The sequence below is a fragment of the Oryza glaberrima genome, chromosome 4 (assembly GCF_000147395.1).
Source record: "Oryza glaberrima chromosome 4, OglaRS2, whole genome shotgun sequence".
In the NCBI taxonomy this organism is placed as follows: Eukaryota; Viridiplantae; Streptophyta; class Magnoliopsida; order Poales; family Poaceae; genus Oryza; species Oryza glaberrima.
Genome location: NC_068329.1, coordinates 20491724 through 20519717, shown reverse-complemented (window position 1 = coordinate 20519717; position 27994 = coordinate 20491724). Strand labels below are relative to the sequence as shown.

At 42.3% G+C, this 27994-nt stretch overlaps 5 protein-coding genes across 5 annotated transcripts; all 5 read left to right on the top strand.

Moving 5' to 3' along the window:
• Positions 1 to 20: 20 nt before the first annotated feature.
• Positions 21 to 3458, top strand: LOC127769427 (pentatricopeptide repeat-containing protein At3g63370, chloroplastic). Its single transcript, XM_052295010.1, has one exon. The coding sequence runs from the start codon at positions 84 to 86 to the stop codon at positions 2934 to 2936; it is 2853 nt and encodes a 950-aa protein (XP_052150970.1). The 5' UTR covers positions 21 to 83; the 3' UTR covers positions 2937 to 3458.
• Positions 3459 to 12436: 8978 nt separating this feature from the next.
• LOC127772044 (heavy metal-associated isoprenylated plant protein 47-like) lies at positions 12437 to 13345 on the top strand. Its single transcript, XM_052298018.1, has 2 exons — positions 12437 to 12658; positions 12807 to 13345. Exons 1-2 carry the CDS (start codon positions 12653 to 12655, stop codon positions 13197 to 13199), a joined length of 399 nt encoding a protein of 132 aa, XP_052153978.1. The 5' UTR covers positions 12437 to 12652; the 3' UTR covers positions 13200 to 13345.
• A 3274-nt stretch (positions 13346 to 16619) lies between these two features.
• LOC127771562 (heavy metal-associated isoprenylated plant protein 16-like) lies at positions 16620 to 17692 on the top strand. Its single transcript, XM_052297487.1, has 2 exons — positions 16620 to 17003; positions 17105 to 17692. Exons 1-2 carry the CDS (start codon positions 16998 to 17000, stop codon positions 17495 to 17497), a joined length of 399 nt encoding a protein of 132 aa, XP_052153447.1. The 5' UTR covers positions 16620 to 16997; the 3' UTR covers positions 17498 to 17692.
• Positions 17693 to 20165: 2473 nt separating this feature from the next.
• Positions 20166 to 21024, top strand: LOC127771564 (heavy metal-associated isoprenylated plant protein 16-like). Its single transcript, XM_052297488.1, has 2 exons — positions 20166 to 20288; positions 20438 to 21024. Exons 1-2 carry the CDS (start codon positions 20283 to 20285, stop codon positions 20822 to 20824), a joined length of 393 nt encoding a protein of 130 aa, XP_052153448.1. The 5' UTR covers positions 20166 to 20282; the 3' UTR covers positions 20825 to 21024.
• A 4571-nt stretch (positions 21025 to 25595) lies between these two features.
• On the top strand, positions 25596 to 26456 carry LOC127771559 (heavy metal-associated isoprenylated plant protein 16-like). Its single transcript, XM_052297483.1, has 2 exons — positions 25596 to 25765; positions 25892 to 26456. The coding sequence occupies exons 1-2, from the start codon at positions 25760 to 25762 to the stop codon at positions 26267 to 26269; spliced, it is 384 nt and encodes a 127-aa protein (XP_052153443.1). The 5' UTR covers positions 25596 to 25759; the 3' UTR covers positions 26270 to 26456.
• Positions 26457 to 27994: the final 1538 nt, after the last annotated feature.

Here is a 27994-nt window from a genome sequence, read left to right as displayed (position 1 = left end):
CCAGCCTGCTCGGGCGACCTGAATCCATTCTCCCCCAAATCCCAATCCGTTTTCCTCTTCTCCTGCTTCGCCATGGCGCTGACATGAGCGTTCGGCTCCCACGACCACGAGCCTCCATGGCCACCACCGCCGCGCTCCCCTTCCACCCAACCCCTCGCCGGAAGCTCCCGCCTGCCAGCGCCGGCGCCTCCCTGAGGCAGCTCTGCAAGGACGGCGACCTGCGGGAGGCCCTCCGCCAGCTCGCCGCCCGCTCGGCGCGCGGGCGCGCCCCTCCTCCCACGGACCACTATGGCTGGGTCCTCGACCTCGTCGCCGTCAGGAGGGCCGTCTCGGAGGGCAGGCAGTTGCACGCGCACGCGGTGGCCACGGGCGCCCTGGGCGATGATGACGCGGGGTTCCTCGCGACCAAGCTGCTGTTCATGTACGGCAAGTGCGGGCGCCTCCCGGATGCCCACCGCCTGTTCGACGGGATGCCCGCCCGGACCGTCTTCTCCTGGAACGCGCTCATCGGGGCGTGCCTGTCGTCCGGGGGCGCCGGCGAGGCCGTGGGCGTCTACCGGGCGATGCGGGCGTCGGAGCCCGTGGCGGGGGCGGCGCCCGACGGGTGCACGCTCGCGTCCGTGCTCAAGGCGTGCGGCGCGGAGGGGGACGGGAGGTGCGGGAGCGAGGTGCACGGGCTGGCGGTGAAGAGCGGCCTCGACCGGAGCACGCTCGTGGCCAATGCGCTCGTCGGGATGTACGCCAAGTGCGGCCTCTTGGATTCGGCGCTGCGGGTGTTCGAGTGGATGCGCGACGGGAGGGATGTGGCCTCATGGAACTCGGCTATATCAGGCTGCGTGCAGAACGGGATGTTCTTGGAGGCTCTCGACCTGTTCCGACGGATGCAGAGCGACGGCTTCAGTATGAATTCTTACACAACCGTTGGTGTGCTACAGGTCTGTGCAGAGCTTGCTCAGCTGAACCATGGAAGGGAGCTACATGCAGCGCTTCTGAAATGCGGTACCGAGTTCAATATCCAATGCAATGCCTTGCTTGTCATGTATGCAAGATGCGGTTGGGTGGATAGCGCTCTCAGAGTATTCCGTGAGATTGGTGACAAGGACTACATATCATGGAACTCAATGCTCTCCTGTTATGTCCAAAATAGGCTATATGCTGAGGCCATCGATTTTTTTGGCGAAATGGTACAGAATGGTTTCAATCCTGATCATGCTTGCATTGTGAGCTTATTGTCTGCAGTGGGTCATTTGGGTAGGTTAATCAATGGCAGGGAGGTTCACGCATATGCTGTTAAGCAAAGGCTTGATAGTGATTTGCAGATAGCTAATACATTGATGGACATGTACATAAAGTGCTACTCCGTGGAGTGCTCCGCCCGTGTATTTGACAGGATGAGGATTAAGGACCATGTGTCATGGACAACAATCATTGCCTGTTACGCGCAAAGTTCTCGGTATTCTGAGGCAATCGGAAAGTTTAGAACAGCACAGAAAGAGGGCATTAAGGTGGATCCTATGATGATGGGAAGCATTTTGGAAGCATGCAGTGGTTTGAAAAGCATCTCACTGTTAAAGCAAGTGCACTCTTATGCTATTAGAAATGGCTTGCTTGACTTGATACTGAAGAATAGAATCATAGATATATATGGAGAGTGTGGAGAGGTTTGCTATGCGCTTAATATGTTTGAAATGTTAGACAAAAAGGACATTGTTACCTGGACTAGTATGGTAAACTGTTTTGCGGAGAATGGGCTGTTACATGAAGCTGTTGCCTTGTTTGGCAAGATGCTGAATGCAGGCATCCAACCCGATTCTGTAGCACTAGTTGGTATTCTGGGAGCAATTGCTGGATTGTCATCCTTGACAAAAGGAAAGGAAATTCATGGTTTCCTTATCAGAGGTAAATTTCCCGTGGAAGGTGCTGTGGTTAGCTCCCTTGTGGACATGTATTCTGGTTGTGGAAGCATGAACTACGCTCTCAAAGTTTTTGATGAGGCGAAGTGTAAAGATGTTGTTCTCTGGACAGCGATGATTAATGCTACTGGGATGCATGGACATGGCAAGCAAGCCATATATATTTTCAAGAGAATGCTGGAAACAGGTGTATCTCCTGATCATGTTTCTTTTCTTGCTCTACTCTATGCCTGTAGTCATTCAAAACTTGTCGATGAGGGTAAATTTTATCTGGATATGATGGTAAGCAAATACAAGTTACAACCATGGCAGGAACATTATGCCTGTGTAGTTGATCTCCTTGGTCGCTCAGGACAGACCGAAGAAGCTTACAAGTTCATTAAATCTATGCCTTTGGAACCAAAATCTGTGGTGTGGTGTGCACTCCTTGGGGCATGTCGTATACACAAGAACCATGAGCTTGCTATGATTGCAACTGATAAACTTCTTGAGTTGGAACCAGATAACCCAGGTAATTATGTCCTTGTATCAAATGTTTTCGCCGAAATGGGCAAGTGGAATAATGTCAAGGAGATTAGAACCAAGATGACAGAACAGGGTTTGAGAAAAGACCCAGCATGCAGCTGGATTGAGATAGGAAACACTGTCCACACTTTCACTGCAAGAGATCACTCTCACAGAGACTCACAGGCTATTCATCTCAAACTTGCCGAGATAACTGAAAAACTGAGAAGAGAAGGTCAGTATGTCGAGGATACTAGTTTTGTTCTGCATGATGTGAGCGAAGAAGAGAAGATAGATTTGCTGCATAGGCACAGCGAGAGGCTTGCGATATCGTTTGGTTTGATCAGCACTGCCTCAGGTACACCTCTAAGGATTGCCAAGAACCTCAGAGTTTGCGGCGATTGCCATGAGTTCACCAAGCTAGTGTCCAAGCTATTTGAAAGGGAAATTGTGGTCCGAGACGCCAACAGATTCCATCATTTCAGTGGAGGCACTTGTTCTTGCGGTGACTTCTGGTGAGTGGCCTTAGACAGTTAGATTGTAGAAGTATAGAACATTGATAGCAAGAATGGTGAAGAGGTTAGAACAAAGGCACATGAGTGATGAACTGGCTGAGAATGGGGAAGAAAAGAAGAAGGGAGAAATGGCTTGTCCTGCTCCCTGACAAATAGGATCTCGTTTGCCGCCCATTCCGGATTGAGTTTATTCACCATCTGTTTTTCATCTCTAGATGGATCATAGAGCAACTGAGGAAGAGTCTGAATGGCACGAGGACTTGTGATTTATAGCGTCAAAATGTAAAACGATGTAAAGGATTCTTTTCTGTAAAATTTCAATAGCTGATTCCTTTCACTGTTCATAATCACTTGAGTTGAGAGGCCTTCTCTCAGTTAGCGTTCATATGTCACTCTAGGGTTTGTTCCATGGTCTGCTGAAAATTAGTTTTTGGGCCAAAACTGTTGGCAAAAATGAGACTTACTCGTTGGACTTGAATTGTGGTGATCGAATAATTTCACTCTCGTTTTGGGCCCATTCCAATCGCCTTGATCGAGCCAACGTCCAATTAGTTGACGAGAAACTCAGCGTTGACTGCGAGTCAGCGAGAAATTAACCGGCTGCTGGCCTGCTGCTTTCGTTAAGCAGTGCTGATGTGGATGGTTCGACTGTGCCATTGTCGCGCAAGTTGAGACGTGCGTGTCATGCCCTAGCTTATGACAATGGAAGAACTTTCTTCTGGGTCTTATGATCATGTTCTGCAAAATCAACAAATGTACCAATCACATCTGTGTGAGATGAACACCATCATTCTAGAAAGACTATATTTTCCTCCTTCGGTAATTTTCACTTAGATTTAATTTGTGGTGTGGCTAATGTCATCAACAGTCATTTTACTGCGAGGGAGAAAAAAAAAATCAAAGGTGCTTGTGGATTCTAGGAACTAGGAAGGAACCAAGGAAAAGTTTCAAGACAGGAAACCAGATACAAAATTCAATTGCGCTCTCGAGAGGAAGATGAATGAGAAACAGCTAGAGCCAAAAATGTTTATTTTTTCCACCTGAACATGGCATGATAGTCTAAATGTGATATCATCGAGTCTTCTCAGGTTGGACTGAGGGGAAAAAAAATCACATATTGGCATTGAACATGCAGAAAATATATAATGAAAAATTTGAAAACTATTGTAAGATGAGAAAACATAAGTATGAGATTTATTCGCGTTATCATGAGTTAAATTTTTACCTCCTATAAAACTTTTTCAGGTTTTCATTACATATGTTTCCACGAGACCATCCACATGGGCGTGACATATACACACAGGCACGCCCATTTGGCTAGCTTGGTTTTGTCTCTGACTACCTCAAATATGGCATAACTCGTCTAAATACGACATCGTCAAGTTTTCTCAACTTGAACTAGAAAAGGAACACGCACAACTATGACCATTGGGGCATTGGGCCCAGAGGGCTTTTCTCTGGCCACTTCAACATGACATGACGATTGTGTAAGGCCTGTTTAGATCCCACCCCAAAACTTTTCACCATGTCACATCGAATGTTTGAACACCTGCATGAAGTATTAAATATAGGCTAAAAATAACTAATCGCATAGATTGTGACTAATTTGCGAGACAAATCTTTTAAGCCTAATTGCTCCATATTTGACAATGTGGTGCTACAGTAAACATTTGCTAATGACGGATTAATTAGGCTTAATAAATTCGTCTCGCGGTTTACTAACGGATTCTGTAATTAGTTTTTTTATTAGTGCCCGAACACCCCATGCGACACCCTATATAATACCCTATGTGACACGCCAAAACTTTACACCCCTGAATCTAAACACCCTCTAAATATGCCATCTTCAATCTTATTGGCTTGGACAGGAAACAGGAGAGAACATCGGCTCCACACGTTGGCAAAAAAACTATAGTAGCTTCAGAGAAGGAAAAGAACATAAGCCAATCCGTGTAAGCACAAAAATTTGTGAATAGACACAGTTATAAAGCTTGAGTGATCTTAGGATTAAATTTTGAGCAATTTTACAGTCCTTGAGAAGATACCAAGTGATACCACCTTTTTTTATTATAAATTTGGTATCTCATAGGTACCTCATGGTACCTCCTAAAAGATGGTAAAATTGCTCTTAAATTTTAGTGTAAAATCATGCTCTCGGTACCTCCAGTAAATTTTGGTGTCTTTCAAGGACGGTAAAAATTCTTATAATCTTGTCTCATGTCATCTCAAGATAACATTATCAACCAATCGTGTCAACACAACATCAGTAAGTCATCTTGACTTGGACTAGAAACATTCAAAAGTGATAGAGAAGCGCGAGATGCATGATTGCCATGTCATGCTCAGAGAGTTACAATATTGCCTAACTTGATAAGGACGGGATATGGATCTGCTGCATATTGTACAAGTATGTCATAAATGAGAATTCTTTGTGCCATGTCAAAGTGCGAACTTTCGCTCGAAATAATAAGGCTAATGTGACAAACCTCCAAAATATAAATGTGGGGTGGACATGGTAATGCTTCATGTGTGGCTTTCCCTTACTACAAGTAGTAAAGTGGAGGACGGATATGCATAAAACCATGTTATAGAGATGGACTACATAATTAATACGCACGCATATTTACTTAATTTAGACATACAACAACATATAATTGAACCAGTAGAAGACATAAACACAAAAAGACATAGCAAATAAGGTGAGACATTATGTAGACAACAACGTGTAACCTCCTAAGACGTCTTTAAACAATGGCACATAATTAGCCTAGCGGATTGAAGACATAAACTCAAGGATTTCATGAATTTATGATATTGAGGTGAGAATTACACTGCAGAAAAACACAACGTGCAAGACCTAGAAATGGAATTAATTAGTTAATGCCATTTCTGAGTGGAAGTGTTTTTACCTAAACCAGCTTCGAGTGCCAGGTTTAATTGTGATACTAAAACCTAGCTTAAAGCTAGTATTAACAATTTGCTGTTTTGTAGAATATGATCTCACACGAATATTAAAATCAAAACAACCGGCCGGCCTACATAATATCACACGACGTCGGTCTATATAGCTAGCAGCATATATAGGGTACGGCCCTAGAGCTAGTTAGGCAAACCACCCCTCTTTTATATATATCATAAAGTTTTACTGTACAAGTACGCTTTTTAATTTGTTCCCCTCACACAATGCAAATGTTCCGATAGAGGATGTGTTTTCGAAGAAAGAAATGTGCCGAGGATATATCATGGTAGGGGGTTAGGCACGGTTCCCTGTTGCCCCGGTTTCTGCATGCCACACCTCTCCAACTAATCTGTGTTCATGCATGGGGAGAGTATGTGTTAGTCTCTCCCAACTTGCACGGTCGCAACGTACGTACGGGGCGCGTCATTAGTTTACTACATACGGAACGGAAGCAACACAACGCCTTGAACGCCGCAATCCATCGTCAGAAAAACACGGCTAGCTAGCTACTAGCTAAGCTGATGTACGTGCCTCCAACCGGGAGTCCGGCACGGACGACGGCTTCTCCCTGCCTCCCCTCCATGCATATGTTGGTACCCTCTGTGAGACTGCGACAGTGACGACGACGACGAGGTATGTATAGTAGTATGTAGTAGCTAGCGTGCGTAACAAACCTAACCCCCCTCGTAGTCGTACGTGTGCGGCTGGGTGTGCGTGATGAAATTCCAAGCCCGGCCATCGGCCGCACATACACGTACGAGTACGCGCGATGGAGTGCGCGCGCGCGCGACCGACCGTCCGACGTCCCACCATCCGCGCGCGGGCGGCGGCGCGCGGATTCGCGGGTCGCGGCCATAGGCGTTGATTCGCGGGCCTTTCGCCCACGGCAAATTGCCAAGTTGCGCGCACGCATGCCTAGCCTCGCCTGCCCTAGCCTACGCGCGCGTGCTAGCATAGTCGCGCTCCGATCCCGGACGGACGTATAGCATGACAATGAAGAAAATCTGCAGGACGTAACGCAGGAATGCAGGATGCGGGCAACCGGCAACACAACAGCACGCGCGTCGCGTTGCATGCGGTTCGGGGCGATCGAGCTAGCGAGGCGCCGCGACCAGCAGTTCAAGAGAGCATGGGTGTGTTTAATTAGTTAACGCTAAAATTAAAAGTTTGATTGAAATTAGAACGATGTGACAAAAAGATTAAAATTTTATGTGTAGAAAAATTTTAATAGGATGAAAAAATTAAAAATTTAAAGAAAAAATTAGTAACTAAACTAGGCCTACGTACACACGGACCTGACACGGTCGACAGCCGGTGTTTCTAGCTGTAGGTTACACGAGTTGACAGATGACAGCCAGAGCCTGCATGCAGCTTCGTCCTTGGCTGACAAAAAAGATCCGGGCATCCAGCTAGCCTGCGCCTCTCTTCTTCTAAGAGCAAGTATAATAGTAAGTTATAAGCCGGCTAAATGCTGAGGTGGAGAAGAAAGAGAGGAGAGAGAGAAGAAACAGGCTGTAAATTTATAGCCGGCTTGGACATAAGAACTACAAAACTCTGTGAAAGAGACAAGTGGGCCATGTATTAATTGTAAATAGCTAACTATTATATGGGCAGGCTGAGAGAAGGCTAAAAAAAACTTATAGCCAACAGGTCGGCTGTATTATTAACATTTGCTATAACCGTGGGACATGCATGCATGTGTCATATGTGTTTGAATCGGTCAGGTGCTGCCAAATGCACGTACTACGTATATATACACTGTACTGAACGGCGAAGGAGATCAGGGATCATGCATGAGTTGGTGAGCTGAGATGCATAAAAATCAATCTTCGATCGATCGCCCATTAATTCAATGATAGACTGGCATGCTGGAGCTACCATATAGCGCGCGCGTGTGTGTCTTATATATATATATATATATATATATATATATATATATATATATATATATATATATATATATATATATATATATACATATATATATACATATATATATATACAGAGAGAGACAGACAGAGAGATAGAGAGAGACAGACAGAGAGAGACAGAGAGAGAGACAGACAGAGAGAGAAGAGAGAGAGACAGACAGAGAGAGACAGAGAGAGAGCCTAGACAGAGAGAGACAGAGAGAGAGACAGACAGAGAGAGACAGAGATAAGACAGACAGAGAGACAGAGAGAGAGAAGACAGAACGAAGAGAGAGAGATAGACAGACAGACATAGAGATAGAGATATATAGACATAGACTATATATATAGATACATATATATATATATATATATATATATATATATAGATATACATATATATATATATATATATATATACATATATATATATATATATATATATATATATATATATATATATATATATATATATAGCTAGCTAGACTAGAAGTTAGGTATTTTTAGACTAAAATCTACCTTGAAAACAATACTTCCATAATGTGTTGAACGTTGACTAATTAACATGTTATCGTGATAGATAGAAACTTGTGCTCAAATTTTTTTATGCAAATTTAAACAAAAGTCAGTATCGAAACATATGTACTCCCTCCATCCCTAAATGTTTGACGCCGTTGACTTTTTAAAATATATTTGACCGTTTGTCTTATGAAAAAAAATTAAGTAATTATTAATTTTTTCTATCATTTCATTCATTATTAAATATATTTTTATGTATACATGTAGTTTTACATATTTTATAAAAGTTTTTAAATAAGACGAATAATCAAACATATTTAAAAAGATCAACGGCGTTAAATATTTAGAAAAGGAGGGAGTATGAAAAGGAGGGAGCATATACGACCAGGGTTCGTTACGCTGTGATTGGAGTACACATGTTAACATGAGTAAAAAAACTGAAAAAGGTCTACTAACGACTACTTACCAAATGTACAAACTGCTTAATGCAGTGAAATGGACATATATCTATGTGTACTGTATATGCAAGATAACTGACATGTGACACAAATATATTAGTTGAAAACCCGACAAAATTCCAGAGAACTGGATCGACGACCTATTCTAGAGGACGACTTTTGAACTATTTAAGAATGCGAGAGCGACTGTTAACTCACACCATCCCACAGCTTCTTATGTCCAAATTGCTAGGGGAAGATTGACGATTATTAATGCTACAAGAGTGGAAGTTTTCTTCCTTTGCCAGATTGCTAGAGTGTCAACATTACGATCGAGTACCAATTCAATCATATGACCCTGAAAAATGAGCCGTTCCAGCCCCTTGTTTTTTCACTTCCCATCAATGGTTATTAGCACTTATTAGTAGTAGATTGCTGGTTGCTATCAAATAGTAGTACAGTACGAGGGATAATTATTTGCAGCCTCTTAGAGCAAGTTTAATAGTATAGCCCACTACTAACTGCAATTCACCTATAACCAATCTAGTAGCCAATTCATACAATAATTGCTTACTATACTATTAATATATAGTCCCACCTGTCATATATACACACTGTGTCTTGGAGTCCGCTAGTTACAGATCTGTAGCCCGCTGCTCTTCTCTCTTATCTTTTATCTCATTAAAAATATATTTATAGTCGGCTAATAGTTTGCTATTGTACATGCTCTTATGCATGCATGCTGCCTGCCTACCCAACTGCTAGTACATTCTGCTAGCTATAGCTAGCTGATCCACACTATTAGCATCATTGGGCAATTTTAAGCTAGTCGAACTGCGGTGTTGGGTAACCAACCACACGAAGAATTTGCATCTTTTAGATTGAGCTCTCGAAAAGCTTCTCGATCGATTTTAGAATAGCCGTTCACATATCAATTTGCATGCGCCTCAAAAGATACAGTACTACTACGCGCAACTGTGTACCAAACGAATTGAAGGTAGCAGAAGAGGTCAACGGCCGGATTCCACGACCATGAATGATCAAGTGGGTTAATTTATGGTGGCAACGGAAGAATATTCAAGCAAGCCTGTACTTCTGAAATTGGAAAGTAAACGCCACGGGTCATCGCCTGAACCAGTCAAGCAGTGTTGCTGCAGCCTGCAGATCAGTTTACCCATGAATATATACAGCGCAACGACAGCCGTACTATAGTTTGTCCACAGTACGCTGGATTTTTTTTTTCTAATCTTTAGTTTTAAAGATAAATATATCCAAAACTTATTTATAAGATCTGCACCTTTTTGACCGAACTAGCGTGCTAAAACAATATTATATCATACTAGTCTGATTGGCATGGCAGTATTATTTGACCACGCCAATATAACCGCCGTGACTAAAAGAGTTTAGATTTTTAAAATTAGTTTTATGATGGTTTATTTTTAAAATAAAAAAGTTTCAGACAATAAAAAAAACATTCCAGTATGCTGAAGGTTGACGGTTTTCAAATTTTCAGGTGTACCCATGGTTTCTGGTAGTAGGATGTATGTTCAAATTAAATTTAAATTCAAATTCTGTGAAAATATGTCCAGAATTGAAAAAAAAACTGTTCAAACTATCCAAAATTTGGGTCCCCCGATATTAGAATTTATATATTGCATGTATTCGCAATGTGCTAAGTTTATGCATCTCTGCTCCTTGATTAATTAGTCAACGTACGAGCCAGGGAGCATAATTAACCTAGCTATAGCTAGCTAGATGGCGAGCCAGGGAGTATGGTGCAGAAGCCAGAAGTCAATCGCGAGCATGCAGCGGACGAGCTAATCAAGTCATGCCCAGTTCCCTCGACGTCGTATTTCTCCATAAAAAAAACTTAAGGATGTGATACGTTAATGAATTTGAATATGGGTTATCCAGATTCATTATAGTAAAATATGTCCTACTTCCTTCGTTTCACGATGCAATTCATTCTAACATTTCCCACATTCATATTGATGCTAATGAATCCATACATATATATCTATTTAGATTTATTAGCATCAATATGAATGTGAAAAATGCTAGAATGACTTACATTGTGAAACGGAGGGAGTGTCTTTAACTAGGTTGGGTTTTTTTGATGGATAGAGTAGACGCCTACTCCGGTGTTAGTACGGTGGAGTAGGGGCCAGGTTTTACTTATTGCACGATAATCGTGCGATTATCGTGGTTATCGCGCTTATCGTGGGGGTACGGTAGGGGAAACCGGCGATATGGTTTGGATGAATTTTGACCGAATTCAAAATTCCGGGAAAAAATCGAAAAAAACTGAAAAAATTCATGGATGTAGTTCTTGATTTGTAATTGCCAATTGTGAAGAATTTTTTTGAAATAGAGTAAGCTAAATTTAAATTTGAGGGTAAAACCAAAAATGGTTTACAAATTAAAAAGGAAGAGAATATTAGGCCTTAAGTATCCTACATATTCTTCCAATTATTCTCAATTTCTAGTTTTCTACACATATTCAACCATATTTTTGATTTTTTTACCCTATTTATTTTACATTTACATGATTTCAGCTATACAGCCCGCGATAACCGTGTGAATATCGTGGTTATCGTGGTAAACCGTGTGATTATCGCGGTGAAACCGCGCCGCTGAGTTTTGAATTCGAATTTTTGGATGTGATTTTTGTACGATTTTAGACGATTATCATGCGATTATCACGCGATTATCACGGTTATCGCGCTACCGCGGGGTGGTGATAACCCCAGCCCAAGCGATAAGGTAAACCCTGGTAGGGGCACGATCGACTGAATCGAAAGCTCTGTACATGACGTTTGCTGCTCCGCACGCTGAATCTTGCACGCCGCCACGCGCAAGTTGATCTGTGTTCGTGCTTAGCTTGCGCGCGCGAACACTTGACCCGGTCATCGTCTTCGACGTTTAGACCGATGGACGGACCCCGACGATCAGTTGATGATCGATCGATCGGTATAGAAAATATATTATACTCTCTCCGTTTCTAAATATTTGACGCTGTTGATTTTTTTAAATATGTTTGACCGTCGTCTTATTCAAAAACTTTTATGAATATTATTCAAGAACTTGAGTAGTAGTAGTATATTTAACAATGAATCAAATTATAGGAAAATAATTAATAATTACTTAAATTTTTTGAATAAGACGAACGGTCAAACATATTTAAAAAAGTCAACGACGTCAAATATTTAGGAACGGAGGGAGTACAACACACGAAGTGAATGTTGTGAGTATCTACATTTATACTATATTTTTTTTTAAAAAAAATCATACGATACAAACGTATCTCGGCAAAAGTCGAGTCACTCTCTAATATTCTCCACGGGTGAATCCTCTTGCGTGTGGCGTCCGGACTTTCCGATCATGCGTGCATCGATCGGTTGCATGGTCACTAGCTCTCGATCCCGAGAACCCGGGCGTTTAATTGGTCAGTCATCAGTGTGTGTTAGGAACGTACGTAGTTGTCCGAGTACTAATTATTACTAGCTCGATCGGAGCTTAGCTGCTACTGTACGATGGAGTGCGATGTGTGGTTCCGATCGAATAGGCTCGTGTTGCTTCCTTCTCTCTCACCTGCGCACACGTACTGTACATATATACGCCCCGGCCCGGCCCCTAGCTAATACCTGCAGCTGTGTGTAGTATATATAGAGCCGTTTGTGCGTAGCTCGGTCGATCGTATCCATCACGATTCACAAGGCAGTTAATTTGATCTTGGTTTTTCGAGCTCTAAAACTGCTGATCGATTCAATACTCAGTAGCTAGCTAGCTATAGCCACCCAATTCATCGCCACGTACAAACGGACATCTGCTTTCTGAAACTGTTTCTGTTGATAGCCGGTGATCATAACAGCGCAGATAAACGTACGGCTTCCAAATGAAGGTAAGAAAAATCGGTCTCCGATGAACTCCATCTCCTCTGAACATTCTGACGCAGAGAGATCAAGTGGTACTGCAGAAGAAGAAACGAGAAATGATCTCGTTTAATTTCTTAATACATATATGGTCGTTCTTTGATTTGTATTGCGCAGCAAAAGATCGTGATCAAGGTGTGCGCGCCGTGCGAGGGGTGCCGGGCGAAAGCGCTGGAGGTGGCGGCGAGGGCGGCGGACGGGGTGATCTCGCTGGCGATCACCGGCGACGACAGGGACAAGCTGGAGGTCGTCGGCGTCGGCGTCGACGTGACCCGCCTCGTCATCTGCCTGCGCAAGAAGGTGTGCTACGCCGAGATCCTGCTGGTGGAGGAGGAGAAGGAGGAGGAGGAGAAGAAGGAGCCGGAATGCAAGCCGTGCTACTGGCCTCCCTACTGGTGCCCGCCGCCGGAGGATCCGACTTGCAAGCCGTGCTACCCTCGCTACAGCTACGCGCCGCCGCCGCCGGCGGTCGTCGTCTGCGACGAGCCCAGCGCCTGTTCCACAATGTAAAAATGGAAAAAGAAATTAAAGAAAAAAAATGAGATTTGAAGGAAGAGATGTCTCTTCAAGCACTTTTTTAAGAAGAAATTGTGAACGTGTTAAGGATATTGAACACGGGATATTGAGATTGAAACCACATGACCCTTATATTACACTATCAAGTGCACCTCTGTTCCATCACGTAGATTAGTCACTCAACTAAAACCGGCGAATATATATACCTTACATGCATCGGTTGTAAAAACTAATGCTGCTTAATTTCATGGTGCTAGACCAAAACCTGTACACATGAGGATTTTAGAATCGGCACTAACGAGGTTTCTTTGCTAGTGCATCATGTTGTGTAAGCAGAGAGACGTTAACATACTTGCGGTTGCAATTAGGTTGCCACGAAATACCTTTGTCACCTATATTGATAGTATTTTGTTACAAATAACATTACCAGTAAATTATTGAATTTTTAATATTTACAGAATACTCCGCTTAGTTCTATTAACCGCTCATCACGTAAACATAGAGACGACATTGAACTTATAACCCAACAAGATGTTAACATGTTTTACAGAGATGTTTCTAATTAAATGGCGTCTTACTCATTTGGGGAAAAAAATAAATGGCATTTTGTTGTTCATCATTCACTTGTTCTATACCCCAAATGTTAGCTAATTTTCTAGCCTGCTAGTGAGTTTTTTTTTTTGTAGTTTGCGCTACTAGAATAGAAATACCAAAATAACCCCTTAGACTTACGGCAAACGTGATGTGATAAACTTAGCCGTCAACCAAATAGCCCCTCACAGTACAATGGAACAAGACCGATGGACTTCATTTAATTTGCATATCGATCGGAGTTATGTGGCTACTGAGAACGGACATCAAAAGTGGGTAGATGTCTCTATTTACGGTAAAACATGCATGAATCTTTGATATCATTATCCTAACACTTAAAAGTTTGACTAATTAAAGCTTTAATCAACTGGCTAATAAATATCTTTTCTGACATAGTACTCCCTTTTTAATCCCTGGCCTGGCTAGTGGGCTGTCTTGTCCCATGGGCCCAAATCAACTTCCTGGACCACCCCAGTGCCCCACGCGGTCGCGACGAAGTCGGCCTCTCCCGCTGCTCTTGCCCCTTCTCGGCCGGCGCCGCGGTTCTTTCAAGATCTAGGTTCGAAAGAGGCTGTGTTTGTGCTCAGGTATTTACCTTGAATTTTTGCTATATATGTTCGTCCTTTCCAATAATCACATGTCTTTCCTTGAGAAATACTGTACAGTAAAACTGCTGTGCATGCTTAGTTTCTGTTCCTTTTTTTTTTTTTGGAACGAATCGACTTAGTTTCTGTTCTAGAAGAGAACTGAGAAATTAAGGAAGAAAACTGTTGTGCTCCGGTCACATTCTTCTGTCGTCAGCTCTTTGATTTAGTGTCCATCTTTGTCATGCTTTGTTTCAATCATGTGGGAGAAAAGGTGACACGGATATCACTGCCAAATTAAGCAAGATGTCATATTCTTCTAACCTAAGGTTTAATTTGGTAACCTCCTTGAAAAAACTTCTTTTAAAATAATTGTAAGCATAAGGGCATGTTCAATGGTAAAGATGAGTATGGTCTCTTAAACAATACAAGATTATTTAGTGGCCGTGTCTGTACAATAGTTGAGACGATAAAGACTCTAATCATTAACTCAAAAATATTATTTTTTGTTAATATTCTTTCCATTCTTTTACCCTCATGCAACCATATTTCCATATTATAGTGATTAAAAGTCGTTGTTAAGCCGTTGTCATGCATAAGAACGATGTTTTGTCTCTCATTTTTCTCTTTCTTCCATGTCAACAAGTATTCCTAATTAGCAACGTAAAGAGACCACTGTTGACAACTATTGTACATGCCATAACAAGTGAAATCCTACAAATAAAAAATAAAAAGAGAAATGACTAAAAGTTATTTTTATTCGAACCAGATGTCCGGTTGTTTGAACCATATTTTAAGTCCTCATATTACAAAACTGAGAATAAATTGAGGTGGCTGCCAAACTTGTAGCTTAGCATGTAATTTCTGGCATGAAGAATCAAGTAGGAAGGGCAGAATTGATTTTTTTTTCTGTGATAGATTAATTAATTGAGGAAAAAAAACTACCAGAAGTTGTTAGGAAAATGTATCAATAATAATCGAATAGGAGCATTGAAAAAGAGCCCATTTCTCTAATACCTTAAATCAATATCGGTAAATCCAATCTCTGCTAATTTTCTCTTTATAGAAGAAAGACCATTGTATTTATAATGACATCACTTTTTGACAGAAAACCAAGCAAGTAAAATCCTCTGCTAATTTCCAAGTACCATAAGACATCTTTACGATGTCACATGTGCATATGCAAGTTGCACAACACAGTAAATTAAACAAACCCAAAGGTGGACCTACATTATTAGGCTATATGATGTGCAGGCTGATACTGGCCGTTTGGGTTTCCGTTTTCAATATTAGACGACATTATTCGGTAATTAAAGTTTCAGGTATGCCAAATCTGATACCCGCATCCACGTGACATATACCAGACATTTTCGTTTTTGATACCACGGTTTTCTTATAGAAAAAATGAAATTAAGCAGTAGAGTATCAACTAAGATCCTATTCGAGATTCTAAAGAAACAGATTGTGAGTAGCCAACTATTCGTAATCTAAAAATCTAGATTTGTTACTCCCTCCATTTCATAATGTAAGTCATTTTACCATTTTCCACATTCATATTGATATCTATCTAGATTCATTAACATCAATATGAATATGGGAAATGCTAGAATGACTTACATTATAAAACGGAGAAAGTACATTCTAACCTTTTAGTTTATTTTCTGGGTTATATACAATTACATAGTTTTGGAATCTAGCTAGATGATTTAGGAAAAAGGCTATAGAGCTGCTAGAAGTTCCTGTTTAAACAGGACATAGGAGTGTTGGACTAAACGGCACTTCAGCAGTCCTGGCAGTCGTACTCCATACGTTTTAAAATAAATTAACATCTTTGTACGAGATATGTCACGTTTCATATGAGGTTGGTTTATTTTTTTAAAAAAATAGTATGCTCGTAGCAGTAGCACAACTGAACTCTGCTGTCAGCTCAGGCGTGTGCTAGCTAGCAAGCTCGAGCTTGCCGTTAAACTGAATGGCCGCTGCACAGCCACGACTGGGGCAATTAATTAATAGAATTTCGCTCGCGCAGCTCATCAGATCTGGATCCTCGACGACGACGTCAACCAACAAGATTACAAGAACCAAGTCAAGTCGTCGTACGTCCACCTGTACACAATCACACACACAGTCTCTCAGAGCCTGATTAATTAGCAACTCCAATCGGGAATAACCCGTCGGCCAAGAGATGGATGATTAGTTTCAGACATTAATTTGATCCTGACACAGCCAACGCGTTCCGTCAGTGGAGTTAGTGCGCGTTTGTTTAATTGGGAGATTAGCTGCGTGGAATGTTCTTAATTACGTCGTCGCCAAACCTCTCTGCTAGCTAGTACGGTGGCGAGCAGTGTTAGCTGCCGCGCGGCACGGCTTGCCAGCGCGTGTTCCCGCGCTATATAAGGAGCTCCCCGGCGTCGCTTTCTCCTCCACAGCTTTAGCTACGATCGCGACGCACGCAGCTAGCTTCAGCTGATCGCGAACGAGCTCACATTGGTCGATCGGCGTTTGCATCTGCATTGTGCATTGCAAAACGATCGAATTAGAAAGACGTGCAATCGTATTGCGCGTTCGCGAAAAAGGATCGAATTCGACGGAGCCTCTTTAATTCACGCAGAACGCGATGAAGGTGTGAGTTTTGCTTCCATGCAGCTTAGTTTTCGCAATATTTTTGAGCGTTTTCTGAAGCTGATGGATTTCTTATTGGCGTTGTTGATGAATTATTTGCAGCAAAAGATGGTGATCAAGGTGAGCATGCCGTGCGGGAAGTGCCGGTCCAAGGCCATGGCGCTGGTGGCGGGGGCGACCGGCGTGAGCTCGGTGGAGGTCACCGGCGACGGCAAGGACCGGCTGCAGGTGGTCGGCGACGGCGTCGACCCGGTCTGCGTCGTCAACCGCCTCCGCAAGAAGATCGGCCACGCGGAGATCGTGCAGGTGGAGGAGGTGAAGGAGAAGAAGCCGGATCCGCCCAAGAAGCCGGATCCGCCCAAGCCGGAGCCGCCCAAGCCGCCGGTGGTGTGCTACCCTCCTACTCCCTACTACCACCACCACTACGGCGGGCCGCCGCCGCCGGTGGTCTTCTGCGACCAGCCGAGCCCGAATGGCACATGTTCCATCATGTAATTTTTGTTTTGGAGTAGTTTCTTCATCATCATCAGCGATTAAGTACAGCAATGGAGCGAATGAAGCATATTAGGCAGTTGATCAATCATATCCTGCAGAGAGAAATTCGAGTTGTAAACAAATTTTAGTTGAATTTCAAGCAGTTCAAACAGAATTTAACCAAGTTTGAGAACAAAATACAAATGTATAGTTCAAAAGAAATTTCCGGAGTATCCGAGATAGTGAGATTTTAAACCATCTATCTTAAATGATACTAAAACATCTAAACCATGGCCATAAGAAACGAGGTCAAAGACCATGTTCCTATATGACCCGGCAACATGGTCCCCGTCTTGAAAATGCCAGGACATTTTCCTCCCACCTGGTAAAAAACCACTCGTCAGTAACATATCGTGTTTCTCTGTACATTGACGTAAGAACTTTTGTGATTATGACCTGAAAAAAAAAAGATACGGTGAATATTGAAGCTCAATAGTTATTATGCAGTGATTTTGTAGGAGCTGGTCTTCTGCTGGTCTATGTTTTAACAGAGGCGTGGTTTTCCTGGTCCTCATGAGCCGGAGAAAATTCACCGGGCTTCTCTTCTTCTTTCAGGACAAGAAGTACAAACTTTCTGTACAAAGGATCGATCTGCCCCACAAGGCCACAATAATCCTCACATTTAGATGGTGTTTAGAAAGAAGGGACTAAGAGAGACTTATACTTTTGTGAGAGAGACTTATTCGTGTATAAATTCAGCCCCTACTATATACATGGATCATCTTAGCAGGTCTAAAAGGCTTACAAGGCAGTATCTCTAGATTTGAGAGATGGGGTCATCATCATCACTCATCAGATATTCAGATTTCTAGGAATACTTTCTGTAAAATAATAGAAGGGCTAAAATCTCCAACATATATATCTGCAGATGTATTTCTAGTTGATCTGAACATATATACTTGTATTTGTACCGACATTAATTTGTATACGGCCAGTATATTTTACTATTAAAGCAAACCAAACAAGATTACGAAGCACATGCTGCCAGCAAGACCATATCATAGGGTAATGTTTTTACTGCCAACGTACTGTTGTACGTGTTCGGTGGGGATATTCCTAGCAGTAGTATCTATATCATTATTGGTTGAGCATAATCGTGTGATAGGAGTATGACATATGCCAATTAATTGACAACAACTGATCTTTTATTGTGCTTTTCACATAGGCATGTCGGCTGCAACAGCTACGGCGGCTGCGTATAGTGAGTGTGGCACTGTTCATGTTGGCTGTAGCGCAGCTGCGAAGGCAGTAGCTGAAGGCCCATAAAATTTCAAGTGCAATATCGATGACATATTTTATATGATATAAAGTGTTTTCTACATAGTTGTGTAATACTATAACATATGTCAATTGATATGGAAAAATATGTAGTGCAAATAATGTATATAGTATAACTCTAGAAACTACCATTGTATAAAAAAAATGAACGCCTGAGATTTGTTCACGTCAACAGTTTTACCAATAATGACGTGAACAAATCTCAGACGTTTATAGCCATCTTATGATAGCTTCTAGATTTATTCTATATATGCGATTTGCGCTATATATTTTTCTCCGATGCACTCTTTTATTAGGGGTACTTGTGTTCCTAGCTGCTGTTGGTTTAGGGCAGTCCTGGCAGTAGTATCTATCGTTGCCAAATCAGATGGAAAATTTAGTAGTAGAAAGTTTAGCTCTAATGGAAAATTGTTTATCCTCTAGTTCTTATACCGATATCATCCAAATCATTATTAAAAAATTGAAAAAAATATATGAGTTAGATTAATATAACATAAACCACTCTACAAAATATGCTATTATTTTAAAGACATGCACAAGTTATAAAACAACAACAATATATAATTGTGAATACATGTATACTAGTTTCCCTCTTAATTTCAGATCAATTTGTTCTTTTTGTTACAGATTGTAGAACTTGAATTTAACCTTGTCTCCGTGCGTTGGGTTCTGTATCTTATATTAATCTATCTTATTGATTTTTAAAAAATTTAAATAATTATTTAGATAATATGTAAAAGACGAGGGTATCCCTTGAGAGGATGAAAATCCAGTATCTGTATATCTCTGGTAGGAATAATAATAACGGTATCGGTAAATCTGCTGTCAGCGCTTAAGTGTGCTATTGCTAGCAAAGCTTGTGGCTTGTGCTAGCTCGCCGTTAAACTGAGCTGCTGCTGCAGCTAGCCATGCACGCTACTGGAACAATATTTTGCTCGCGCGGGCTCAGATCTGGATCGATATATCGACGTCAACCAAAGAACCAAGTCAAGTCGTCGCGTCTACCTATACAGCGTCGTCCCAGCTCGATGATTAGCTAGCGCGCACCCTCCAACCGGACACTCACCCCCCATGACCCATCTGATTAGCTAGCTAGTTTCAGATGATTATACGTTTTCCGTCAGATCGAGTTAGTTAGTTAGGTCGCATATATACTCGTATATTTGTTTAGTTGGGCGAGCGATATAGCTGCGTCGAATGTTCTAACTACGTCGTCGCCAACTCGATCGCCGTTTAATTTAATTAATTCAAGTCTCCGCTACTACAGTGGCGATATTCGAGCATTAGCTAGTGTGCGTGTGTGGTTCTCGCGCTATATAAGGAGCCCCCGGCGCTGGCCTTCTGCATCCACCGCTAGAAATAAATCGCAACGCACGCAGCTTAGCTGCAGCAAGCTAGATCATCTTGCTCGCGTTTGCATCTCTCTTTGTTCATATCACGTATCGTATACGTATAGTAGAACGACGAGATGAAGGTGAGGTTTATACCTTTGACATTTTGAGCATTTCTCTGAAGCAGCTGGAGTAGCAGCGTATGACAGAGAGACTGATCGATCGCTTTCATGGCGTACGTTTTGTTGAAATTTTGAAATATTAATTGCTGTAATTAATTGATTGATTGCAGCAAAAGATCGTGATCAAGGCGTGCATGCCGTGCGACGGGTGCAAGGCGAAGGCGCTGGGGGTGGCGGCGAAGGCGGACGGGGTGATCTCGATGGCGATCACCGGCGACGACAGGGACCGCCTCGAGGTCGTCGGCGACGGCGTCGACGTGACCTGCCTCGTCACCTGCCTCCGCAAGAAGGTGCGCTTCGCCGACGTCCTGCAGGTGGAGGAGGTCAAGGACAAGAAGCCGGAGGAGGAGAAGAAACCGGAGGAGGAGAAGAAGCCGCCGGAGTGCCCGTGCCAGGCCACGCTCCCCGTGCCGTGGTGCCCTCCTCCTCCGTGCTACTACCCGCCGCCGTCGATGGTCTACTGCGAGGAGCAGCCGAGCCCCTGCTCCATCATGTGATCAGTCACACAGTACAGAGATCGATCGAATTTTTTGCAGTAATATCGTATCTTCATCGATCAGCAATCAAGTACAGCAGTACACACCGATCGAGTGAATTGATGAACCATATATATCCATGAATTAATATCCATATATGAGTGCATGGATGGCTGTACAAAATATAAGTATTAGTACTACTTTTGAAAATGATCGAACTACGACACTGGTGTGTGTACATCTCAATGCTGGTTTGCGTCCTCATGAAGTTCGGAAACGAATGTGATTTTCTTTCCGGCGGAAAATTAAACGCATGTGATCGATCGATCTCATCTACTCCTAGCTATAGCTTTCAGATGTGCTAATCTGCCATCCATGGCTAGCCAAGCCAATCAATATTAGCTGCTCACGTATGACGAGGGCCAGAAGTCACAATTATCAACGTGCGTGTAAACAAATCAAACGTGGAAATATGTACTCTGAATTGTATCGATCGACACGTCCTGCCGGCTGCATCATATCGTTGTTCGAACAAAAATAGTCCCAGAACGTGTCCCAGAACGGCATATGTACAAAAATTTAGCATCCTGAGAACTGTAGTCCCAGGGTGGCATATGTACAAAAATTTAGCATCCTGAGAACTATAGTCCCAGAACGTGTAATACTCTAAATCTCGCAGGGAGAAATTCAAAGTGTAGACAAATTTTAATTGAATTCCAAGCGGTTGGGGAACAAAAATTGACCAAATTTGACGAAACTAGAATATATGTGAAATTTTTGGTGAGTTCAGAATTAAAAAAATGGGGAGCCTCTCCAAGATATATATATAGCGAGATTCCAAACCCAGCCGCAAGGAACTGATCTAATGCTGAATGTTAAAAGAGAAATTTTACAGTCGTTAAGAAAGTAACGTGAGGTAGCAAAATTTTACACTAATTTTTTAAGTATCTTAAGATATCAAATTTTACACTAGAAAATATGGCACCTCTAGGTACATTCTCAAGGATGGTAAAATTACCCATGTAAAAAACATTTGAATATGAAAAATGCACAGTGGGTAAAAATGCTCTATTATTACAGTGATTTCTTAGGCTAGGGGATGGTCTTCTCCTGGTCAATGATTTAACAGTGACGTGGTTTTCTTTTTTCTTTCTCCTTTTGAGCCTATAAAAATTCAACGAGGAAAACCAACATCCATACTAGATTCCACAGTCTCTTTTCTTTTTCAGGACAAACGGAAGTACAGGTGCAGCATTTAATGCAGGTATTCAAATACCCAGGAATAGTTTCTGTATCGTCTTCAGATATTCAGATTCTTCTCAATTTTTTTTTCAAACTTTTATGTTTTTTATCACATCAAAACTTTCCTACATACATAGGTGGTGTTTAAGATGAGAGAGACTTATTTTAGTCCCTCTCACAAAAACATAAGACATTTTTTTTGTGAGAGGGACTAAAATAAGTCACTCCCATCCCAAACACCACCATAAACTTTCAACTTTTTTTTTCAAACTTTCAATTTTAGCGTGGAACTAAACACACCCATAGTCTCTGTGAAATAAAAAAAAAAAAACAGGAACGGCTCCAACATACTTGAAGATATATTTAGTTGATTTGGACATAACCATTTTGTATTTGTGTACCGACATTTGTACTCTAGAGTCACTCCTAATCATTTATATAATTTCAAAGATACATTATATTATGACTACCAAAATACGAGTAGAATCCAGTGCCTACACCTACCACTTCATGTTTGAAAACCATTCGTCATGAGATGCACATATATATACACGATTCGTTTTCGCCAAGATACTTTGGCCAAAAGTGCGTATTCCTACCCCATTTCTTGCCTATTTCTGCTATCTGATGGCCGTGACATCTAGTAGTAATAAGTAGTTCAGATAGGTTGAAAGGCACAGCCCTTGTAAGAAACAATTTTCCAGCTTGTAACAATGTCCTTGTCTACGTATACTTAAGTTCAGAGACGTGTGCATCTTCAGACTAATTTAGTGTTGACTACATCATCACCATCAAATCCACCAAAAGACAGAATAAACCAACAATAGTTATATGAGTCAAGTAATTTAATTAACACATAGCAAGTGGAATTATTGAAAGCTAGAAGCTGAGGTGGCAGCTTTGTTAAGCGAGCGTGTTCACACCGAAGGTTGATATACTTTGCAGCTTCTTAATAAGGGATAATTGCTGAAAGTACTCCTAACTTTGTACATTTCCAGGCATTTATGGGTTAACAGAAAGTGCTTAGAGCACTTAACAGATTTTAGTGCTGCAGACTCTCGTACTTAGCCATAAGAAATTATTTTAAGAACGAATTACGCCAACTTCGTGCATTATATGAGTCAGTCATTCTGATTTTCTGGGCGTGTGAAAAGGTAACTTCTCTTTACATGGTGTTGGTGTTAGGTTATCTCTTTTTCCCCGTTGGTTTCCAAGTCTCGTCAATTTCTTATTTATGATTCTGTTGAGAGTTCTGTAAGCTGGTAGTATATACTAGTATACACACACATCTTTAGCTGGATATAATAATTTAAATCACACCCTGACAAAATAAATGTGAACGATCAAGGAAGTAACATACCACCTATAGTTTTGTACTTTTCCCCATTTTTCTCTGTACTTCTTTTCCAATTTTCTCTCTGTTGTCTTGTGCAATTTGCACGCTCAATTATGCAAGTCCAAGCGTCAGAGTGGTAGTCAGAGAGTGTCAAGACTGGCAGCTAACCTCCAGAAAATTTTTAACAAAGACGGATAGATGCAGCACTCAGACGAATAATGGCGTCAATAATTCAGTGAACAAACGCAATCAAAGAATCAACGATTTCATCTTGGTCTAGCGAAAAGCCAACACGCTTTCTACGGTGTAGAGATCAGCGTGCAACAAAAGCAAGCTTTTCGGAAAGGCAAGTCCTAAACAAAGAATTACCCTGCAGTCTAGTGAAGTCTGGGTTGTTTAATTGGCTCTCAAACTACTCAGAACCTTCTTGTTAGATGAAGTCTTATCCTTAATTGGTACACAAAGTACATCCCTTCGGCCTAAGGCAAGTGATCGCATAGTACATATACTTCCTCCCTTTGATATATTATAATACGTTTTTACCTTCCTTTTTCGTCTAGATTTACTAATATCTATATAAATTTGAACACGTATATAAAACACATACATATAACCATATATGAAATCTATTTAAAACCCAAAATATCTTATAATATAAATCAGAGAAAGTAGTATTTAAGTAGGATCAGCAGGGCCTGCTGCTAAATTCATCAGCCAATGCAGCAATCTGTCGGCTTCATATCACAGTTACAGCGGTAACAAAAAGACGAAGACGTAAACATTTCCATTATCCGAAGAATTATAGGATTTCAAATTATCACTTTGCCACAGTTTAGTTCGTAAACGTCAGATTAATGGACAGATAATGCACCGCGGCATTCTACAAAACCACCAATGCGTTTGTCTATTTGTAGCTACCATTTGGGCTGGAAGCCAGTAGAGGCGGGGTGGTCCACTGGTCTGCTCCTCCTTATTGGGCCGGGCCCAAACCGACCACTCGGGCTGGACAAGGCAAGGTGGCCCACTGGTCTTCTCCTGCCTATTGGGCCGTGCGTTCTAGGCCAATATTAGCCTCCGTGGGAGTGGAAAGAAGGGTGGGAAATTTCGCTATGGCAGAGTAGCCGCCGCCATCGCCTCCTTCCCGCGCTAAGCTACCACCGCCGTCGCCGCCTCCTCTCCGCGCCGAACTGCCGCCATCACCAGCCGAGCAGCCGCCGCCGTCGCCTCCTCCCCGCATCGGGTCGTCGCCACGGTCGTTTGCTCCGCCCGCTAGGGAAGCTGCCGCCACCGCCTCGCCAGGGAGGGAGGTGGCTGTTTTGCCATCACTCACGAAAAACAGAGCGGTCCATTAGCGCGTAATTAATTAAGTATTTGTTAATTTTTTTTAAAAAAAATGAATCAATATGATATTTTTAAGCAACTTTCGTATAGAAATTTTTTACAAAAAATATACACTGTTTAGTAGTTTGAAAAGCATGTGCGCGGAAAACGTGGGAACATAGAGTCACCGCCGCTGCTTGGAGCTCCCTTCCTTTGGCTTATTCACAGTTTGGGGCTGTGGTCCGACTGGGAATGGGGTAATGGTGTCGGAGCCTGGCTCCCTTCCTTTCTTCTCTGCCTAGGGTACAAAAGGTCAACAGAAAAATACAAAATCAGTATTCCTTCTTTTTCTTGTTTTATAGCTCTATAATTCAAGGTCCACTAAATTCCGTCAAAAACAAGAGTAGATGTCTCCTTCGTTTCAAACAAGTGAGGACAAAAATAAAAACCTGAAAATAAGGATAAAATCAATATCGAAGTAGAAACGAAATCATCCCATGTATCTTCGTGCTTGCTGTTAGCCCTGAACTGAACTGGCCGCGGCAGCCACTGCTGGAATTAACAGAGCTTTGCCTTCGCGAAGCGGCTCCCATCAGGATTAATTCAGGGTCGTCGACCATGAACCCAATTTAGTCAAGTCGTTGACTGGTCGTCTACACTACAGATCGAGAGAGAACGTACAGGCACCCAGGCTCAGCCATTCAGCGTGACTAGACGCTCCGATCGGAGACTAGTCTGTGACTAATCCCAGACTTAAATCTGAAACTGACAGCTGACGCGTTCCGATCCGTACGTGCCAGAGTAGCTGCGCGGAATGCTCTTTCGTCGCCGTCTCATGCCAGTGGCCTAGTAGTAACGATGGCGATGCGCCGGTATATAAATGAGCTCCCAGGCGTGGCCTTTCTCCTCCACGGCTAAGCTCAGCTAGCTACAATCGCAAATAGCTGCAGCGATCGAGCGAATATTGATCGTGCTCGATCATCTTAGCCGCATTGCAAACGATCGAATCGATCGGCCGATAGCCTTTCTCGTTGGCATTTTATTTCAAGCAGAACACGATGAAGGTGAGGGGAAAACTGTTCGATTGTGGTCGCTTAATTTTGGCATGCAGCTTAATCAATTCTGACCAAATCTTTTTTAGCATATGCGACTGACAGCTTAATTTCTGTCCGTTGATCGAATTATTGCAGCAAAAGATCGTGATCAAGGTGAGCATGCCGTGCGAGAAGAGCCGGTCCAAGGCGATGAAGCTGGTGGTGATGGCCTCCGGCGTGAGCTCGGTGGAGGTCACCGGCGACGGCAAGGACCGGCTGCAGGTGGTCGGCGACGGCGTCGACGCGGCCTGTCTCGTCACCTGCCTCCGCAAGAAGATCGGCCACGCGGAGCTCGTGCAGGTGGAGGAGGTGAAGGAGAAGAAGCCGGAGGAGAAGAAACCGGAGGAGAAGAAGCCGGAGGAGAAGAAGCCGGAGCCGTGCTACTGCCCTCATCCCTGCTACTACCACCACCACTACGGTGGGATACCGGTGGCCGTCGGCGACCAGCCGAGCGACCCCTGCTCCATCATGTAATCATATATAGTCACACAGATCGATCGAATTTTGCAGTGATTTCTTCAGCGATTTGGTATGGCTATGTACAAAGAAAATAGTAGGAGTGGTAGATATACTATACTACTATATCCTTGTGGGGCTTCCTTCGCCTTGTTTAAATCCAAACTTAATTGGAAATGAAAACTTACTATAATGTTCAGTAGCATGATTGCGTCCTCATGATTGTTCAGTAACATGCGATTTTCTTTCAGATGTGCTAATCTGCCAATCCATGGTTGGCCAATCAGCAAGCAATGCAATCGATAGCTTCGATCGTATGACGACCACGAGAGGTCAAATTAGCAAACGTCGATCACTTGGAAAGAATGACGTCACGTGAATTGACGTATCGGTGACATACCTGTAAATTGCTCCGAGCTGATCGATACGTCCTGCACCATTGTTTAGCCATACATGCTACAGTCGTACGAAAATTTGGCATGTTTTGTGCGGTTCTCTCAATGGCACGTATTCTTTTCTGTCCACTATTTTCTCAAAAAATAAATTCACAAATATCCCTAAACTACAATACACTAGTAGCCAACGTATATAAACCCATATGAACCCATATGTGAAATATTTTCTAGAGACGATTGACTTAAGATGGCAGCCTCTGAAGATGCACATGTTTTCATAAGCGGCCATCTTAAGTGATCGTCTCTGGAAAAATACTTCTATAAAAATATTCATGGAGGGCCTTTTTTTTTTACCTCTCTCAGACATGCTCATTCTTTCTTGCTCTCTCCCTTTCTGATTTTCAGCCACTACCTTGTGGTGATGACAAATCTAACCAATGGACGGGGAACCCTAATTTCCTGTTGGTTTTGGGGGGGGGGGGGGGGGGGGGGGGCAGATCTTATGGGATAAACCCGACTTTTAATTTCATATCTCTTCTTCTATAAAGCTAATGCCCACTAAACATCTAAAACTCAACATGCAAGCATAGCATTTATTAGTACCCCGGCCCTAAAGCCTAGCATGCAAGCATGCCACATCAACCCACTAAACACATAAAGCTCAACATATAAGCATATAGTAATTATATCTACAATTTATTTCATTCTAAAACTAAACTAAATATAAACATCATTCTCAAATCATTTTCACAATATTTCAATCCAAATCATTTAATCATTTCTACAATATTTAATATATATCCCGCAACAAAGCGCGGGACATTATCTAGTTTCTCATAGGAGCAAGTGCAGAAAGTAGCGGCGGCCGGAGCGACATCAAGGAGCGGCCGGAGCGACATCAAGGAGCGGGAGTGGGAGCGGTGGCAGTTGGAACTAGAGTAAGGAGCGGGACACGAAGTGACAGAGGGGGTGCAGCAACTCCACATGAGCCAGAGCTGTGGTGGTTGTAGTGCGAAGAACTCTACGGGAGTAAAAATGACGACGGGAGCATGAGTAAGGAGCGAGAACTAAAACCTTGCGGCTACCTGATTTCTTCCGCTTCTCCAATTCTGAATTATTTTGTTCTTCTTTTTTTTTTTGCTAGTATTCTAACTTGATATGTATTTTTGGGCTGTATTCTATATTGTGTATGTTGTTATTGTGGAAATGATTTTAGATTCAACAAACTATTGAGTGCATTGCGTATTTTTTAATCGTATTTGATATTATGTACGTGATTATTTCTTTAGGGTGTGTTTAAGAAAAGGGGAAGAGGAAAGATCAAGAAGATACGCAAAATAAGATGAGC

Bases quoted from the DNA above. Each gene is read 5' to 3' on its own strand.
- LOC127769427 (XM_052295010.1), top strand. From the start codon at position 84: ATGAGCGTTCGGCTCCCACGACCACGAGCCTCCATGGCCACCACCGCC.